At 40.8% G+C, this 18,766-nt stretch overlaps 2 protein-coding genes across 4 annotated transcripts in view; both read right to left on the minus strand.

Annotated features, from left to right (window-relative positions):
• The window catches only part of ITGA1 (integrin subunit alpha 1), a 148,065-nt gene extending 131,096 nt beyond the window's left edge, over positions 1-16,969 (minus strand). For all 3 annotated transcript variants that reach the window (XM_070586895.1, XM_070586894.1, XM_008530872.2), the window contains exon 1: positions 16,834-16,969. In XM_070586895.1, coding sequence (XP_070442996.1) covers positions 16,834-16,894 — 61 coding nt within the window. In that variant the 5' untranslated portion in view covers positions 16,895-16,969. The remainder of the gene's footprint in view (positions 1-16,833) is intronic.
• PELO (pelota mRNA surveillance and ribosome rescue factor) lies at positions 319-5,026 on the minus strand. Its single transcript, XM_008530860.2, has 2 exons — positions 3,947-5,026; positions 319-3,664 (listed from the first exon to the last, which is right to left on the minus strand). Exons 1-2 carry the CDS (start codon positions 4,670-4,672, stop codon positions 3,233-3,235), a joined length of 1,158 nt encoding a protein of 385 aa, XP_008529082.1. The 5' UTR covers positions 4,673-5,026; the 3' UTR covers positions 319-3,232.
• Positions 16,970-18,766: the final 1,797 nt, after the last annotated feature.

Consider the following 18,766-nt stretch of genomic DNA (forward strand, 5'->3'; position numbering starts at 1 on the left):
TTTACATGTTTGTCTTTCCTAAACCCAGCTCGGTGCTTGGTTCAAAGCAGGCACTAAAAAAATGAATGGCTAATATTAAACATATTCCCCTTAATGACTGCTATAATATAAATATGTACACCCCATATCTAAGCTCCAGCCACAGGAAAAAGGGTTCCTCTCTCCTCAAACCCTCAGAATCACCTTAGGAACTCCTCAACATATTCTGAGACTGAATACAAACAGCCAGTCTTATTTGCTGGGAAAACCATCCATTTAAAAGCACAGCACTCCTTTTCCAGTAACAGCTTCTACTTCGGGGAATTCACGTATACACCATTTCATTTGTGCACTTTTATTTTTAGCAATAAAGAGAATTTCAGTTCCAGAATACATGAATTGCAGAAATTATGTCACTTCTGTCAAAGAAACTTTGAGGTTTGAGAGAAATCGTCATAGTGATTAAAAAAGGAAACTAAAGTTAGTGATAGGAAGTAAGTAGAGACAAAGGAAAGGTAGCTTTACAAAGCTACTCTAGCGGGATCTGAGAGGAAAAAGATCCAACTTACATATAAGGGGGTAATGAAAGTGTAATCCATAATCAACAATCCAGACATAAAATCAGCAAAATATTTAACATATAAATGGTGGACCAGGAATAGCAAAACGTAGTTTGATATGTATCATATGTAGAGCAAAATAAAACAGTTTGCAAGCTTCTCATTTATTGCGCCTAGTGGGGTAGCAAATGTTTGTTCACAACAAGAACCTGATGGTGAATGGAAATTTACAGTACATGATAGCAGGAGAGGTATGTTACTGGTAGTGTTTCCATTTGTTACTACATAGTCATTCCTTATTAATAAATAGCAATTGGAATTAGACAACTGAGTACAATTTCCAAAGACTTATGGTTCATTTTGTTTTTTAGATAACAGTAAAAAATAATTATTAGAATTTTTACTTTTATACGCTTGTCTCCATTTTGATATTTCTACCTATGCATCTAGGACAATTTATACTCTTGATAATGGTACAAAATGTAACTTTTTAAAAATAGAAATTCTCAAAGATATTTTAAATACTTTGTAGACATAAAAAACAGGGTTTTATTTAGAGAAGTGTTATGGAGAGTTAAACTGAATATTGGCTGGTTAACTCTCTCGAAAGACCTCAAAACTCAAATTTTTTTCTCTATGGCTGGCAACCCCAGCCAGAGATTTACCAGCATAGGGAGAATAAACTATAGCTTATTTTTGTCAGATTTTATTATGCACAGCAATCAACTGAAGATGTTAAAATACAGATTGCATCTCAGTAGGTCCAGGATAGAGCCCTGGATTCCAGGGCTGCTGCTGGTCCACAGACCATACACTTTTGAATAGCAAGGCCTTCAGTGGCTCTCAGCCTTTATGCCTATTGGAATCACCTGGGGAGGTTTAAACACTTCTAGGGGTGAAAGGTTATTTAATCTGGGGTCCAGTCTGGATACTGAGTTTTAAAAGCTCCCGAGAGATTAACAAGCAGCTCAATGTGTGAACCTATGGCCTAAAATGCATTGGTTAGGTCTACTGGTACGTTTTATCTCCCCTGGCTTCTATTACCGTAAGTACCACAGCTCGGAATAACCAGTACATAGATTATGAGAATAATAGATGCTACAAATCTCCATATTCTTACTGAGAATATGATCCATTATCAATCAGGTTCTAACATTAAGAATCTTAGTGGCTTCGCTTCTATACTCCTATCAAATTATTTAATAACATACTTTTAATAATACTTTCAAGTTAAATATTCATGGAATTATAATGAAATAATCTGAACTATTTTTAGATTAGGAGGTAGATATGTAAAAATGTGATTTTAAAGTATATGAGGTGTCTATTCCTAATTACAGAAAAAAAGGTTCAGATTAGTTAGGAAGTTTATAAAAAATAATCCCCAAACCTGGTACTTACACCAGGAGAAAAGCCCAGACAGAAAGGAAAAGCAAACGTTTACTCAGCATCCCTACTTGAAGTGGGTACCACTGATCCTGGAGTTACAAACTAAATTAGCACTCTGTCTTCATAAGGCCTTTCCTAATTACTGTGCTATGGTGAGGTTTATAAATGGTTAAGATGCAGTTCCATTCCTAGGCTCCCTCCCTAACTCTTAGAAATGCACATCAAAAATACTTAATAAAAAAAATATTGTAAACTCTCAGGTATTTGCAGAGATTCCCTAATTGTACTAAATAGTACTGGAGTTCAAGTCAACTGCCATATATTAACAATGTGACTTACTCGAACTTTCTGTTCTGAACAGGCTTTCTCACCCCTAAATAAGGGTGTAGAGAAAGTGCAATAAGAATGTGAAACACAGACTAACGCCACATACAAATATAAGATAGCATTAAGTCTATGACGAACGAAAAAATAAATACATAAATAGTGTGGCAGTGCAAAGAAATGGGGACTACTTCCAGCTTTGCCATTAGCCACGTGACAAGCAAATCATATGCCTTAGTCTCATTTTAAAAATAAAGATGCCTCAAATAGATTATCTTGAGAATCCCCAGCAGCTCACAACTCTATGATCTAAAAATACCTGATTAAGTGGTCCTCTATAGCAAATATGATTAATTCTAACACAAAAACACCAAGAGCTTACTTTTAACATGATTGGTTTAACAAGTCTCCTAAGAAAAATACCATTTTAAACTTGCCTTCAAGAAAAGTCTACTAATTATTTGGCTATAATTTAATAGCAAATAAACTTAAAAATTAAAAAAATGGGGAGTGTAGGGGAATTTGGGAGAAAAGGGATCAATAAAAGCAGTGTAAGAAACACTATGCAGAATTAAAATAATGTAAATTGAGGATAATGAAATATTAAAAAGCTTTTCCTAAGGAAAACTATTTCAAAGCATGAAGCAATGGGATTTTATGATCTATCCTAAAGAATATATAGGCGTTCTTATTAAATACACAAAATGTTTTTCATTACTGCAGGTAACTCATAATTCCTATATAAAATTATCCTAATTAATAAAGATGGTATACCGTACTTGGAGATTATTTCCTTTTAATTTATTCTTTAGTCTGAACACATGCCCTGCCAACCACAGAATACCTAGTGAGACTAAACACATGAGAAATCCCTGTTAAGGACCACAAAGTGTCACTCTCGCAGCTCCCGGTCACAAGGATGCTGAGAAAATGTAAGAGGGAAGGAGACCCAAGGTTGTCTGGATTCTAAGTTCCAATCATTAATCTTCTTCAGAACTGGAATCATCCTCTTGGTCAGAGAGTTCAGGGACAGGGAAGCGGAGAATGGCAGCTACTCCAGTCAACTGGCTGAGCTGTTCCCCAGAGACATGAAGACTGGAGAATATCCTAACAGTGCCTGCATTCTCTTTCACGCTGTCCACCAGCTTCACATACCGGCTCCGAGTGGCCACATCCTGGTGCCTGAAGAGCTCATCGCTGATGAGCAATGTGTCAATTGCCATGGCCTCATTGGCCTTCTCCACCTGCTTGAGTCCATAAAAAGCTCGGTCTGGTTCATGTTGTAACATTTTATAGAAGTCATCCAAGGCTTTTACTTCCCCAGCAGCTTTAGTGTCTGAAAGGCGGCTAGCCACGGCAGGGTCACAAAGGGCCTCCTTCAGGGAGTACTTGTGTCCAGAGGAGGCATGGACCTGGAATCACAAGGATAAAAGTGAGACGAAGGAATCTCTCAGAGCACCCATTAATCAGCCCACGATGACCTAAAGCCAACAGCTTTAGGTTTAAGGACTTCAGCAAAGTTTACTATATAATTTGCTAGCTATTTAACAGTTCTCCTTTCATTATCTCATTTACCATCCCAGTCAAGTAAAGACTGTCTCCTCTTGTACTTTTCCCAGTTTTAAAACTTTTAGAAGTAGTTTCTACAAATCCCTCTGCCCATTCTTAACCATCCCTGGGTAAGACTGTTTTACCTGAAGGAATTTGGACCGGTTTTCCAGGAGCACTTTGTTGTCGGTCTTCACGGCTTGTTGAAACATGTAGTCGCAGAATTGCTCCCTCACAAATCCGGGGCTGGCCACCAGGATGCACTTTACAACATCGAAGTGGATGTGGCGCTGGATGGCCTGGACCACCTGTTCATAGAACCGCTCCAAGGCCCGGTCATGCTGGGAGCAGTTGCCCTTCCGTTTCCGAGGGATGTTCACCTCCACCTTGGCCCGAGTGAGGGTCATGCTGGGAGTGACTAAGCAGATATGGGCGAGGCCTTCCTGCATGACCACAGCTGCCACATCGGCGCTCCAGGCTGGGTCACAGGCCTGCTCGATGCGCTCCAGAACGACACTGTCCCACTGTTTCTTGGCCAGGGTGAACTGGCGGTTGGGCTCCAGCTCGATGGTGTGGTAAGCCCCCATCTTGACATACTCATTCTCTTGGATGTTGGTCCCCTTGACCCGCAGCTGGCAGGCCTGAGAGTCGAAGTCGATGGCCTCCACGCACAGAGTGAGGGTAGTGCGCACCCGGTTGCTTCCCACGCTGCCCGTGGAGGACTCGGTCTGTACCTTGCGGATGGTGGAGGCGCGCAAGCTGTCGCCCACCTGCACTAGATTGTAGGTGTGCCACATGTCCTCCGGCTCCTCGGGGACCAGGGTCACCTGGCCCGCATTGTCTTTCTCGATGTCCTTCCTCACGAGCCTCATGACCTTGGCAGGGGCTCGCTGCCGGCACAAGAGGAACCGAGGGGGTCCCCACCGGGCCGGGGGCAGGGAGGGGAAAGGAAGTCTAGGCCGGGAAGGGGGCGGGGTCCGCTTCCTACAGCACTTGCCTGGCGGAAAGGGACTACTCTACGTCCAACTCAAGCGGGCGAGGCGGAGCACCAGCCTTTCTTCCCTCAGTCTCCGGCGGGCCGCGCGAAACCGGCACGAGAAACACCGCAGCGAACGCCGCACTCCCCGCGGTTCCAGCCGCCAGCACGAATCAAGCGGCTGATGCAATGAGGGCGCATGCGCACGTCTTACGCACCAAGGGGGAGGCGGAGCCGCATTTGCGCCTGCGCAAGCGGGCAGGCGCCCCTGACAGACGAACCAGCTAAGGAAAGCGCGCGGAATGTTTCGTGGCAAGTCGTTTATTTTAATGCTGACCTTTCACTTCCTAAGTTTTCTCTTCTCTCCCTGTTTGTGAAGAATCTTGAGGAGTATGGGAGTGCAAATATGGTTTTTTCAACTGCGTGCAGTTGCCGCTCTACACCTTCTCCCTCCGGGTAAATACAATTTCAAAACTTATCTAAAAGTAAAAGGAACTGTCAAAAAGTGCAGACTTGGCCCCAAACGTCCAAACTATTCCCAGCTTTGCTCCCGGCTTATCCGCACGCAGACGCTACACGCCTGTTGGAGTTGGCAGGTCCAGACGTTGTTTCTAAGAACGACTGGTCAGGTGGTTCTGAGCTCTGAGCAACGTGCTCAGCTGTTTTCTGCGCTTAGTTACCGAGTCTGCACGATCTGATTAACCCAAATGTTAAAGCGCTGATTCCAGAGAGAGAAGAGATCATCTGCGGAATTTAACCCTGGGTGGACCTCTCAGTTGCTTGACCTGATGTCCTGGGAATCCCATAATCCAAAATTGGCAGTCTCAGCTTTCCGCAACTCAGTGAAATGGTTAGGGTGGGGGTTGGGTCGCAATAGATTAGGGCAGGATAAGCTAAACTGAGAGCTGAGGCTATGGGAAGAGGGGAAAAACTGATCTACTGTGACCGACCCTGATGGAATAGCTACAGAATTGATTTCAAAGAAAATCCTTAAGTCATTTAACATTTTTTATTGGAAAGGGGGAGCGGAGGAGTTTGAGCAGTGGGGATTGCCTCTTAAAAAGACCAGTGAATAGAAAAAGCCCACCAAAGTTTTCTGGAGAGTTAAAATGGGGTGGAAGGCAGAGGAGTCCTACACACAGAGCTTCTCGTTCTCTTTCCTATCTTACTGGGTATGGCATTGAAAGGGAAGCTTACCACCCTGAACTGGTGAGAGAGAGGATGATAAGGGAGGAGTCTGACTTTGGCACAAGTCTTGCTACTCAAGTCTCAATTATCTGCCTCAGAGATTGTCAGGGGACACAAAAGTCCCCTCCAAAGCGCTAGGGCAAATTAGAACCGCTATTTTGCCGCCCTCCTTTCTTTCCCTCTTTCTCCTTACCTCCTTTCCCTCTTCCTTCCCCACCTTCCTATCCTACTGAATGCCCTGGCAAAGTTCCTCACTCAGATTGCCTTCTTCTTCCACTTCCAAGAGAAGCCAGCAACTTTTCACTGAGCAAGGAACTGATCACACTAAAGTGTGGAGATGGCTTTCCTCTAAAGGATGCTGTATCTTTGGGAAAGGTGCTGCTTAACTTAGAAGAATTCCTAACTGGTAGAGTGAGAGAGAGAGAGTGTGTGTGTATGTATAAGAGAGAGAGAAAGAAAGGAAGAGATACTCTGAGGTGCCCTTGATCACTTTTCTAAGTACAATCCACCTCTCTGGAAAATCTGCCAAGAATCTAAAACCACAGAATCACAGTGGTAGGTGCACAATAGGATCTTAATAAATATTAGGTTTTTATTGAAGAGCTATCGTTTATTAAATATTCACCAGGTACTTTCCTACATTCTTTCTTTCTAAGCCTCATCTGTAAGGTAAATATTTCTTATCCTTATTTTATAGATGAAGAAAATGAATTACAGAGAAGTTAAGAAATGGATTCAAGATCACATAACCAGCATTCAAATTCAGGTCTGCTTAACTCCACACTCTTCTCCTCTTTCCACGAACACAATTCTATGGTTGTGGATGCTTGAAATCATCTCTGCATCCCCACAAATTCTGTGCTGCTACCCACTGCCATTTCCTCTGAACTGCCACCTTTAGCAGTTAAAGACAGACTCAGGAACCAGCCTAGAGGATTTGAAAGGCACTGGTCTCTTCCTAGCTCTTTTATTACTTTTTTAAAAAACTTTATATTCTTCTTTTCAATGTAGTTTTTCTTCTGCCCAGACTAGGTCCCAATATAATCCTTGAGAAAGATCTAAGATTCTACTTTAGAAAAATACACATAGTATTTCTACATTTAAAAACTGTGGAAAACCCACATTGATGGTTAATTACATGGTTGGTTGTGTTTTTTTAAGTTATGAGGCAAACTGCTTTGGGCTGTCTTTTTAAATATAAATGTGCTTCAGTGATTGAACATACTACAAAACTTTTCACAGAATTACTATTTGATCTGAAACATCTGTAATAGAATTTTCTTTAGTAACTTGAGCTTATTGTTGAATGATCAGATGTTTTTCCCCCAGATTTTGGGTTGTAATTTAGTATTTCTAGACCAATCATTGCACTTTTATTTTGAGTTTTTTGGAGTTCTTATTCCCTATTAATTAAAATCCAAATTCCCTGGCATTCAAGGCCTCATGACATGGCCTTACAAGCTTTATTTCCCACTTGTCCCTTCCAGCACCCTATATTCCACTATGGGAGGAGTCTTTGTTCCCCATTCATCCGGGAACTTTCTACTTTGCTGCCTTAGCTCATACTCTTCTCTCTTTTTAAAATGTCACTTTCTCTCAGCCCTGCTTCCATAAATCCTACTTAAGGGCCAGCTTAAATGTTATCTCAAATTTGAAACCATGCATTATATTAATTGGAATACATATCTTTTCTTTCTTATTGAGCTCTGGATGGATTCATCCTTGTATCCGTCCACTGTCTCTTGGAAAGTCCCTTGCACATAATGGGCACTCATATATGAATGATAAGCTGAGTGGAACAGACGTAAAGCGTGGCAACTATAGTAACATTATCACAGGCACTTCTTAAGACCCTGCTATTGTTATCAGCTATGGTTCACTTAATTTAATAGTGGAAGTTTACAAAGTAATTCCTCTTATTTTAAAACTGCTATGGTGGGGGCCGGCCCCGTGGCACAGCAGTTAAGTTCGCACGTTCTGCTTCTGGGCAGCCTGGGGTTTGCTGGTTCAGATCCCAGGTGTGAACATGGTACCGCTTGGCAGGCTATGCTGTGGTAGGTGTCCCACATATAAAGTAGAGGAAGATGGGCATGGATGTTGGCTCAGGGCCAGGCTTCCTCAGCAAAAAGAGGAGGATTGGCAGCAGATGTTAGCTCAGGGCTAATCTTCCTAAAAAAAACTGCTATGGTTATAGCAGTGAAATAATACATAGCCATACATGGTATTTTCATTCTTTACTAAAATAAGCAAGATCATGAGAAAAAAACATAATTTAGCTATGTTGTTTTAAATTCTAATTTTAGATTCTAATTTAATTTTATACTTACTTATTGGATCTTAGAAAATAGAAATCTTTATATCAGTAACTTTAATTCTATTTATTTTTCCTATAACATTTTATTTAAATGAATCTCTCCAGAAAAAAAAAAGTCAGCGTTGTTGCCTCCAAAAGTTTTCAATTTGTTGTTTTTGATATACTTCCAATGTCTCAAAAGGAGAATGGGGCTAGAAGTCAGGCATCTTGGATTGCGATTCTTACCCTGTCAATTGTTTTTACTGTAATTCTTGGTAGCTCTCAGTCTCTTTGAAACTCAGTTTCTTTTACTTAAGAATTGAGGAAACTGAATTAAATAATTAAAATTGTTTTAATTGCAGAAATTGTGCTGCAGCAGTATTTAAAAAATTAAAACAATATCCATAATCTCACCCTAACACATTTGTTTTCAATTTTGCTTACTATGTTTTGAATTTGATTCTTCCTAAGGCCCAATTTAGTGGTAAAAGATTGATTCTACGTTTAGTGCTTGCACACCAAGAGTCGGCTCACGTGAGTTAAGGTCTTTTCTAGGTAGATTCTAGCAACTTTGGATAAGTCCCCTAACCTCTATAAACCTAAACTTTTTCATTCTAACTTGTTAATAAAATTATTTGTCCTGCCTCTCTCATTTGACAACCCTATATGGCTCTAATGAGATTAGGATAAATTGTAGAGCTCTAGAAACGTGTAGGGTACTATGGTAAATCTCTAAGAATGCCTGGCTCAAAGCTAGAAATCTGGATCAGACAAAGCAAGGAGAAAGGGCTCACTTTAACATGATTATAATTATTCAGCCTTGGAAACCTAACTGGTTCAGTAGAGTTGACTGACGGATGGTCTGTTGAGTGCGTTTATTTATACCAGCACCTCCTTTCCAGGGAAATGTTAGGTCAGTCCTACTGCATGAAGTGAGGGGTTCATGCACCTCATTGGTGAATTGGATTACGATCCTTCTTCCTTTTATAATAATATGTTAGAAATGGTTTGCATGGCAGCAGCAGGGATTATGGGCTCCTGAGGGATGGAAATCTTAAGTACCCTGTGCTTACTTAGCACAGTGACCCTTAAAGAGTAGGGGCTGTATAAATTTGGGTTCCATCTTATATTTTTGCAAAGCTTACTTTCCAGCAATACAAACCTAATCTTTTCCTTTCTCTGCTTACGGGGCTCCTCCCATCTTTGCTTTTTTGCTTGTCTTTTGCCTCTTTCAGACTCTGAGCCCCTTAAGAACAGAGACTACCTTTTATTTGTCTTTGTGTCCCTGGAACCCAGCACAAGAACTGGCACATAATCAATCATAGTTATTGTATGAAAGAATGAGTGGTTGTTAGTTCTTTAATACAGAGTTTTTAACTTGTCTATCACTGACATCTTAAAATTAGGAAATCTCATTCTGTTCTATGATGTTACTAAAAACTTTAAAAGAAGATTCCTCTTAAGGGTAAGCTTCTATAAACCTATTTCCATTTTTGAGATATCCATGCTTGGATAAGAAAATGATTATTTTAGACACTTCTTACTGAGGGAAGTTCTTAAAATGTTTTAAAATAACGTATATCAACAATTAGGGTTATCATATATGGTTTAGAAAATGATTTTTATAGGATAAGTAGCCAGAGCTCTTGATTGTGAATATCAAGTGATAAATGAGGTCGTTTAGAGAGAATGTCTAACCTCAGATTATACAAAGACGCCAATGTAACGTCCACAGGCAAAGGTAGTGGATGACCGGGAGGATTATTCAGCTAATTCAGGCAAAAGGGTAAAAAGGAAAAGGGTAAGTTGTTTTTTTTTAAGGAACTTGTTGTACTTACTATCTGAATTTCCTGTGATTAAAAATACTTACTTGCAGTTGTCACAAAACAATACAAAACCTCCTACCAAATAAACAAAATCTTATCAACAAAGTGTGTGTGTGTACGTGTGTTTCTGTTTGTATGTGTTCCTACGTAGTACAAGATCATTTCACCAAAAATATTACAATAAAATGTATAATATTTAAGACTGGTCAATACCCATGTGTTTTCAAACTTTAATATTTGGCAAACTACAAGTATAGCTAAGAAAATAATTTTGAAAGTACATTGTAATTTGTATTAAGAGTATAGGATTTATAATAAAATATGCAGACCATTCGTCTTAATCATTTGATGTTCTAAAGTATATAGGTGCCCTGTTCAAACGTAAGAATTTGCATTCATTTCAGCAGATCTCAGATAATTCATACAAAAAAAGCATATGTCTTCATTCCTTAATATTTGAATTACAATGATTTTTCAATTCAGATTTCTCACGTGTGTTGTTTATAGAGATCTACTGTTTGGGTAAAACAATAGTAGTGTTTTTGTACATAAAGTGAATTCTTAACCCCAACCAGTGAATATATTTTGATCTCCTTTTAAGCCTTAGTTGACTTTTTACTCTTCCTTTTAAATTATAGAAGACTTTAGATAAAAGTTAGGTCCTTCGTGTTATATATATATATATATATAACCTAGTACTAGCCACCAATATTACAGAAAGTTACAGTTTCCCAAAACTAGAGTCATTCATTGATCCTGTGCAACTGGAACATTTTTTGACTACTTTATTGTCACCATTCTCCTGAGTCTTCCTTTTAAAGGTAGAGTATTCAGAGGAAGCTTTGTTGTTGGGATCTGGTGAGGCTGCTGGGGCCAGAGGAACAACTATCCCCTGAATTAGATACAAGCTTGGCTCTGGAAGAGAACTAAGAACAGGGACAACGTTCATATCTTTGTATCCAGAAGGAGTGTCATGTCATATGTATCCAAAAGGAGTGTGTTTGAAATCTTATGATACAGTTTTTAAAAATACAAAGAAATGAGGGGCTGGCCCCGTGGCCGAGCGGTTAAGTTCGCGCGCTCCGCTGCAGACGGCCCAGTGTTTCGTTGGTTCGAATCCTGGGCGCGGACATGACACCACTCATCAAACCACGCTGAGGCAGCGTCCCACATGCCACAACTAGAAGGACCCACAACAAAGAATATACAACTATGTACCGGGGGGCTTTGGGGAGAAAAAGGGAAAAAATAAAATCTTAAAAATACAAAGAAATGTGATAGAAGGTTGCCATGTAGATCTATTATATGTTATTGATTGTAATTTTCAGGTCACATTTTCCCACATTTCAATGTCTCTGAAACTAGGAGGCATCTAACAATCTATCAATTATAATTGGATTGGCGGTGCTTTTCTTTCTTAGTAATGGATAAAATAACGGTGCACCATTCAATTAATGGTGTCGTGCATTCAATTAGATATAAATATGGGTAGATATAAATATTCCAGGTGGGGATATAATTAAAGGAGACAATCTGATCCCTTAAGTATGAGTTTATCTATATTGTTTTGTGATTCATTCAATAACAAATTTTCAAGTGCCTATTATTCTTGATGCTAAGGATGATAATCAAAGACCCTACCCTCACAGAGCATACAGCAAGCTAGGAAGACAGACAATTAGCTGTCTAATTATAATATCAAGTGGTATGTTATCGAAGCAAAGGTGCTAGGGGCTTACACAATCTCTTACACATTTCTTGGAAATGACATTCATATGGGCACTTGAGGATCAGTAGCAGTATAAGTAACTTGTGCAAAGGCCCAGAGACTTCAGAGAAGCTGGCACAAGAGAAGAGCTGAAAGAAGCTCAATAATCTTGAGGAAAGGAATATATTCAGCTCATTTGCATCTCTTGATACTCTACTGTACTTGCTTTGAGAGCGAACACAATTCTCCAGTCACAGACCACTCTGAATAGGCAATGAATTCTGACTGTAGCATTGTGGCAACAATTCCAACTATCTTTCATCTTAATTTCTTATCATTAATTCAAATACACTATTTTATGTTTCCTACAACAGAAGAGCAGTGTAGGTAAAGAACAGCATTTTGATCCCTAATTTTCTGAATATATTTTAAACATGAGCTACTTTATTTTATGAAATATTTTAAGGGGTATGTGAAAAGTCAGCAAGTTCTAAATCTAATGGGAAGTTTATTGGGTTGGAGATGGAGGAACACAGGCAGAGGAACATCCATCTAAGGAAGTAAGATCAACAGTTACAAACTGTGGCCCAAGAGCTCAAGCATCAAAAGCATCCTGATGGAAGGGAAGAAAAATAGGCAAACTAATTTAGCATATATACTTCATTCCTACTCTCACTGCCGATTTACTAAACAAACAGACAGACAAAAATTCTATGAATTTATTGTTGCCTTTACAGACATCATAGTGACTAAAGAGTTTTACCATCTTTAGTAATTCCTGACAATCCATTGTGTGCCATTGGACGTCATTTCTTTGTTACGGGTAAGTGGCTGACTTCCTCCCATATTCAGCCATCACCTCACTGGACTTCATCTAGAATAGGAAATCTTGCCTGGGAAAAAAGTCACAAAAGAAAATCCTTGCTTCTAGGCTAACTAACATGTTTCTAGGGAAGAGAGACATGTAACTCAATTAGGGGTAATTGTATATTTATATTCTTAATAACCAGAGATAGTAGTCTTATTTGAGTTATAATTAATGTAGAGAGGGACATCATCTAATTTCACTATATACTTAAATGTCATGAAAGTAACAGGCTCACTTGCATCATTAATTAGATCCTTATCAAAGTGTTTTAGACAATTATGCTTGGATTTACCATTTAGAAGGTTGAGCAAGAGGGAAATGGACTTACATTTACACAGCCTCCATGGCATATTATTTCAGAGCATGAGAAATCTGAATTAAGCACAGGCTTTGCCATTTACTAGTTGTGTGACTGGACAAATTAACCTCTTAGTATTTTGGTTTCTCTATCTCTAAAATATGGATAATAGTTCCAAAATTTTCCCTTTTTTTGAGATTAAAATGAATTAATACATGCAAAGTTCTTAGCACAGGGCCTCACACATATAATACGTTCTCAAAAAATACGTGCCTTTCGACATTCAGTTGTGCAAGTTTTTCTCTCTTATTGTTTGTCTTGACCTGCATCCCCTGGGAGTTTGAATTCTGCCATTTGGATGTGGCCAATGGGAGGACGGGGCAAGGCATTAGAAGGTAGGAGGAAAAGGAGGGGTGTTTATTTCCCCTGCGCCCTCCCTCCTCAGCTTCAATTTTGGCACTAGCTGCATTCCTCCTCCTACGGCCACAGCTCCTGTCCATTGACGCCCTCCCGTAGCCCGAGTTCACAGTCACGCTGACCCTGCTACCTCGCAGGCCTGGGAGTAGTAATGGCTTGTCTTCCCACTGTTCTCTCAGGTGCTTTCTTTCCACTCTTGCTTGTCCTAGGTGCTCCACCATCTTTTGTCAGTTCCTTTAAACGCCTCTGCAGACAGTCCCTTTATTAAACTTTCTTCACTTAAATCCTTTATATGTACCACTAGTTTTTTGTTGGGACTTTGACATACATAAAATGACTAAAGATTTTATTTGGACATAGGAAGGATACCTTTTTATTTTTTTTAAATTGAGTTCATAATAGTTTACATCAATGGGAAATTTCAATTGTACATTATTTCTTGACTGTCATCACATAAGTGCTCCCCTTCACCCCCTGTGCCCACCCCCCACCCCCGGCCCCCTGGTAACCAGAAGGATATCTTTCTTGATGAATCATTTTTAAATATTGGAAAAGTCTACTACAAGACAGTTCTAATCTAACAGGAAGTGAACTGGAAAGATGGTGGGCAGTGGTTGTGATGTAAACCCAGCTTTGAAGGCTGGAGAGAGTTTGTTTAGATGGCAGGGGGTGGTGAGAAGGAAGGGTGGAGTGCTTTTCTAGATGCATAAAACAAGACCATATCCACAGTAGCAAAATGGGGACAGTAAGGAAATGTGACTGGCTGTCATGGGTAGTTTACGTTTAGAGGTTTTGGTAGACAGAATAATGGTCTCCCAAATATGTCCATGTCCTAATCCTGGAACCTCCAAATATGTCTCCTTTTGTTGGCAAAAGGCACTTGGCAGTTGTGATTAAATTAAGGATCTTGTGAGGGGGAAATTATGCTGGATTTTCCTGGTGGGCCCAATGTAGTTAGAAGGATCCTTATAAGAAGGAGGCAATAGGGTCAGAGTCAGAGAAGGAGATATGATGATGAAGTGGAGTGAGAGGGTAAGGTTTGAAGATGCTACTCTGCTGGCTTTGCAGATGGAGGATGGAGCCATAAGCCAAGGAGTGCAGGTGGCCTCTATAAGCTGGAAAAGGCAAGGAAATAAATTGTCCCCTAGAGCCTCCAGAAGAAACATGGCCCCGCCAGCACCTTGATTTTAGCCCAGTGAGACTTCTGACCGACAGAACTGTAAGATAGTAGATGGGTCATTTTAAGCCAATAAATCGATGGCAATTTGTTACAACATCAATAGGAAACTGACACAACGGTAGTAGGAGATAGAGTGCTGAATTAGGGCGGACCCTGAAAGGTCAGTTGAAAATTTTGGATTTTATCTGAAAGTCCACTATTAACCACCAAAGAGTTTGACTAAAGACTAAGATATAATGAAAATTACGAATTAGAAAGTTGGATTAGTTAGGAAGAGGTTGGGTTCAGATTGGGACAAGAAGATGAGCTCTACAGTAGTGTGCATGAGCGTGCACTCTATGAGTTGATGAGACGTTTCCATGGAAGCTGACAAGGTGATGACTGACAGAGAAACCAGCAAAGGGAAGGAAGAAGTCAAACTTCAGATCCTTCTGTTATGAAATGGGCATAAATATAGCACATATAGGAACCTGTTGATTCTGTGACGACCTTTTAAATTCTAACTTTCAATATGATTGAATAATATATATATCGATATAATACATATATATACATACACACACACAAAGGGGAATTAAATATAATGTAGAAATATCTGCATTATTTTCCTTTAAGTCCCTTCCTGAATTTGGCACCATTTATTACCCCAACAACTGCAGAAAACCGACAGTATGCAATGGTGACTGCTTTAGGCATGGGGAAGTAAAGTAGTTGAACTTAAAAAAAAATACTTCAATTTATATATATATACATATATATATAAAATATATTGAATATTCAATATAAATGTGTTTATTATAAATATTTAAATTTATATATATATGAAACGGTAACTTGTTAACCTCCTGTGGTTTTTTAAGTTTCATTCTTGTCTTTTTGCAGGATATACAAACGTCATCTGATCATTTCTGCACTCGTGACTGCTTATTTGGTAAAGTGAAAAAGGTACAACTTGAATAGTTAGTAAACCATTCAGATTTTGCCCAAGAACCAAAAACTGCAAACAACCTCCAAAAAATTTGAGTTGGAGAAGAATCATGGGTCAAATATGTATAAAGCGTAGTGACAGTGGCTGATAAGCTGAACTGTTCCCTGGCTATAAAGCTGTTCAGAAGTTACCACTGTTGGGACTATTGGACATTTCCTGAGTAGTGGAGAATGTTTGTATGAAAAGCCAGTAGCTTAACTCTTTTTATACCACCTCACTATGAAAAAACGCTTTGCTTACTAATAATCCATTTCTAAGTGATCTTCATAAATTTTATCATGCTTGGCCATCTAAGCCAGGCTAAACTGGCTGGATCACCCCTGTTTTTAACAGTAAAATGCTAAGTTAACTGGTACCAATAAGCATGCCAGAAGTAAAGACACTGAACAATTGAATATTGATGATATGTAAAGCGAACCATTAATTAAACAATTAGGTGATTTTTCCTTCACACAAAGTTTCACCTCCTCTGCCTTCTTTGTTTCAGCGTTGCAACTTTCCCTCCTCAGTCAGTAACTGGTTAAAAAGACCTGACCATGGGTTAATCATTTGGAAAATCCTAGAAAATGCTATGATTCAAGCTTTTGCTAAATTGGATATAGCTTTGCATCTCCACTGTTTTTTAAGGCCCGCCTTAAAAATACCTCTTTATGCACCAGTAACAATACATACTGTATTTTGCATTTGAAAAAAATTTTCTCTGTGATATTTACAGAGTAAATGTTCGGTATTCCTTCCTCAATTTCAAAATGTTCCTCCTCTTGAGAGCTAATATAGAAACATCGTTTTGGGACAAGAGGCAATTTTGCCCTGCATTCCTCTCTTTTCTTGTTCCGTAGCAGAAAATATCTTGAATACCTGACAGCAAGAAAATGCAACAATGCCCACACTCGAGCAACCTGAGGGTAGGAACTTTGCGTATAAATCAGGCGCCCTCTAGATACCACTCGCCAAAAAAAAGGGGGAGAGGGAGCCATTCAACAAAGTCCTAAAATACAATGCATATTGGTCAAAACAACTTCAATTGGAAAAGTCAATTCTACCTTGTTAAGTTTTCAGCACTGCCTGCCTCCTACCTTTGGGGTGAAGGGTTTTGAAACGACATCAAAAGTAACGCACATCAAGATCAAACGCAGAAACTCCCTTCCGTATTCCAAACTGCCCAGACTACCTGGAGCACCCTAAAGTGAATCAGCACTCCCTCCTTCCTTGGGCCACAGCTCTGCTACTTCCCTCCCCAGTTCGAGCCCCGAGCCCCGCGCCCAGGAGATAAAAAAGCAGGGTAGCTCACCGGTGAGGAGCCAGCAGCAGGCGACAGCGATCCCTGGGCTGGCGCGGCGCCGGGGAGCCATGGCCAGAGCGGCCGCAGCGCCGGGGGACGCGCTGGATCGGAGGGCAGGACCCCGCAGGACCCGGCGCGAAGCCGCGCGCTCTGGGCCACTCCGCCCGCCGCCGTGGGTCGCAGTCTCTGGCCCGGCCGGTCGCAGCGCCCAGTAGCCGCAGAATGATTTCCTGTGTTTTCGACCAATGCCTCTAAGTCCGCTCCACGCTTTTCACATCCCAGATGGATTGCCACATCGCCCGCCCCTTCGCGCTCCGGGTCTCTGAAATCCCACTGGCAGTCTCCCAGGCTCTGTCCGAGACATGGACAAATAAAGCCAACTTCGCGGGTCCGTGTTTAGGCTAAAGTCCACAAGCTGCAAAGCAAACCTTAAAGGGACATCTGCCTTTCATTGAGAGGGTTATCCCGCTCTCCGTGCCAACTCCCTAAGGTGGTAGGAAGACGGGCGAACGCTGGACCTCAGGAGGGTGTCGCCAGCCCTTTGGCTCCGCCTTACTTCTCCCCGAGTCTGGGCAGGGAGGGCACTTTCAAAGTGCCTGGGCTCCTGGGCCCTTAAGGGGAGGCTGCTTTCCTGAAGTCCGATTGCGCAGAAGGGATTAGACGGTCTATGAAAGCGAGACGATTTGGTAGCCCCCTTCCCTTTCCTGCAGACTTTCGAACTTCGCTGTGCAGCCGTCTCGCACTAACCCAGCGAGTGTGGGGGCGGGAGGGGGCGTTCACCCGACACTCCCCGCTGGGGGCCTTGCTTTTGGTTACGGAGGGTTTGCTTCGTTTATGGGGATTCGTGGTTAAAGGCTGGTTGCAGATAAACTTTCTTTGGGAAGACTGTGATAAGTGGGAGAAAAAAGAATGGGAGGAAAAAAAAAAAGGGAGGAAGATAAATGTAAGAGGGAAGAAGGAAGGGAAAGAAGGGAGGAAAACGGTCTACTTAGAAATGAAATGTGTGTGTGTGGTTTTGTTTAAGCTGAATTAGGATGTTTGTACTTTGGGAGTTGAATCTAATAAAGAACTCTGGGCACTGTTTTATTTCTCCTTCTAAAAGTAAGAGTGTATTAAAACATGTTCGTGTTATTCCCTCCTGCCCACTCCCACTACTCCAGGGAATTGAGAATTGGGAAGTTAAGTTGACGCGTCAAAAAACTGGGGCTTGTTATCCCTCCCTGGGAGACCCAGGCCAGAAGAAGCCCTTAGGAGTTTGCATGCTTCCCTTTCTTGTCTGGTGAGTTGTACAACCTCTTTGAGTTAAGAGCCACATCTACATCTTAGCCTCACCAATTACTTGCAGCTGTGTCATGGTGGTTTTGAGAATTTCAAAGAAAGGGGAGGAGTGAATAAGTGGATTTGTGTTTAAACATGGTGGAGGGAATCAATTGGATTCAATCAATTCAATTCAACAACTAATTGAGCGTCTCTGTCTAGCAGGACTAGGGCTAGGCAGGACAAGAGTGCCACCCAAAGGAGGACTCCTTGCCTAGAACACAATACAGGTGACACGGTATAGGTAACCAAGGGAAGGGAAGGGAGAAGCTACAAGAATGATCGAATAGATTGCCACCAAATAGAAGATTGCCGGGGCTAACAGTTGGAGAAGGCAAAAGTTACAGAAGTTTAAGGAAGATCAGCAGTAGGGTGGATAGCACTGAGAGGTTGAAGGCCATCAAATCTCAGTACCATGACCCATCAGCTAAGGGATTCCTCTTCTACTTTATGTATTTGAAGTGACTCACTACTTAGTAAATACATTAAAAATCTTGTTTTTCCCTTCCAGCTTTCATATTTTCATTTTTTAGTCCTATCTTCAAAATTGCACAAATAAATCTCCAGAAAAATCACATCATGTTGGGTCACAGTTCAATCCCATTAAACATTACTTAGGCTCCTT

Source organism: Equus przewalskii, chromosome 20 (genome assembly GCF_037783145.1).
Source record: "Equus przewalskii isolate Varuska chromosome 20, EquPr2, whole genome shotgun sequence".
NCBI lineage: Eukaryota > Metazoa > Chordata > Mammalia > Perissodactyla > Equidae > Equus > Equus przewalskii.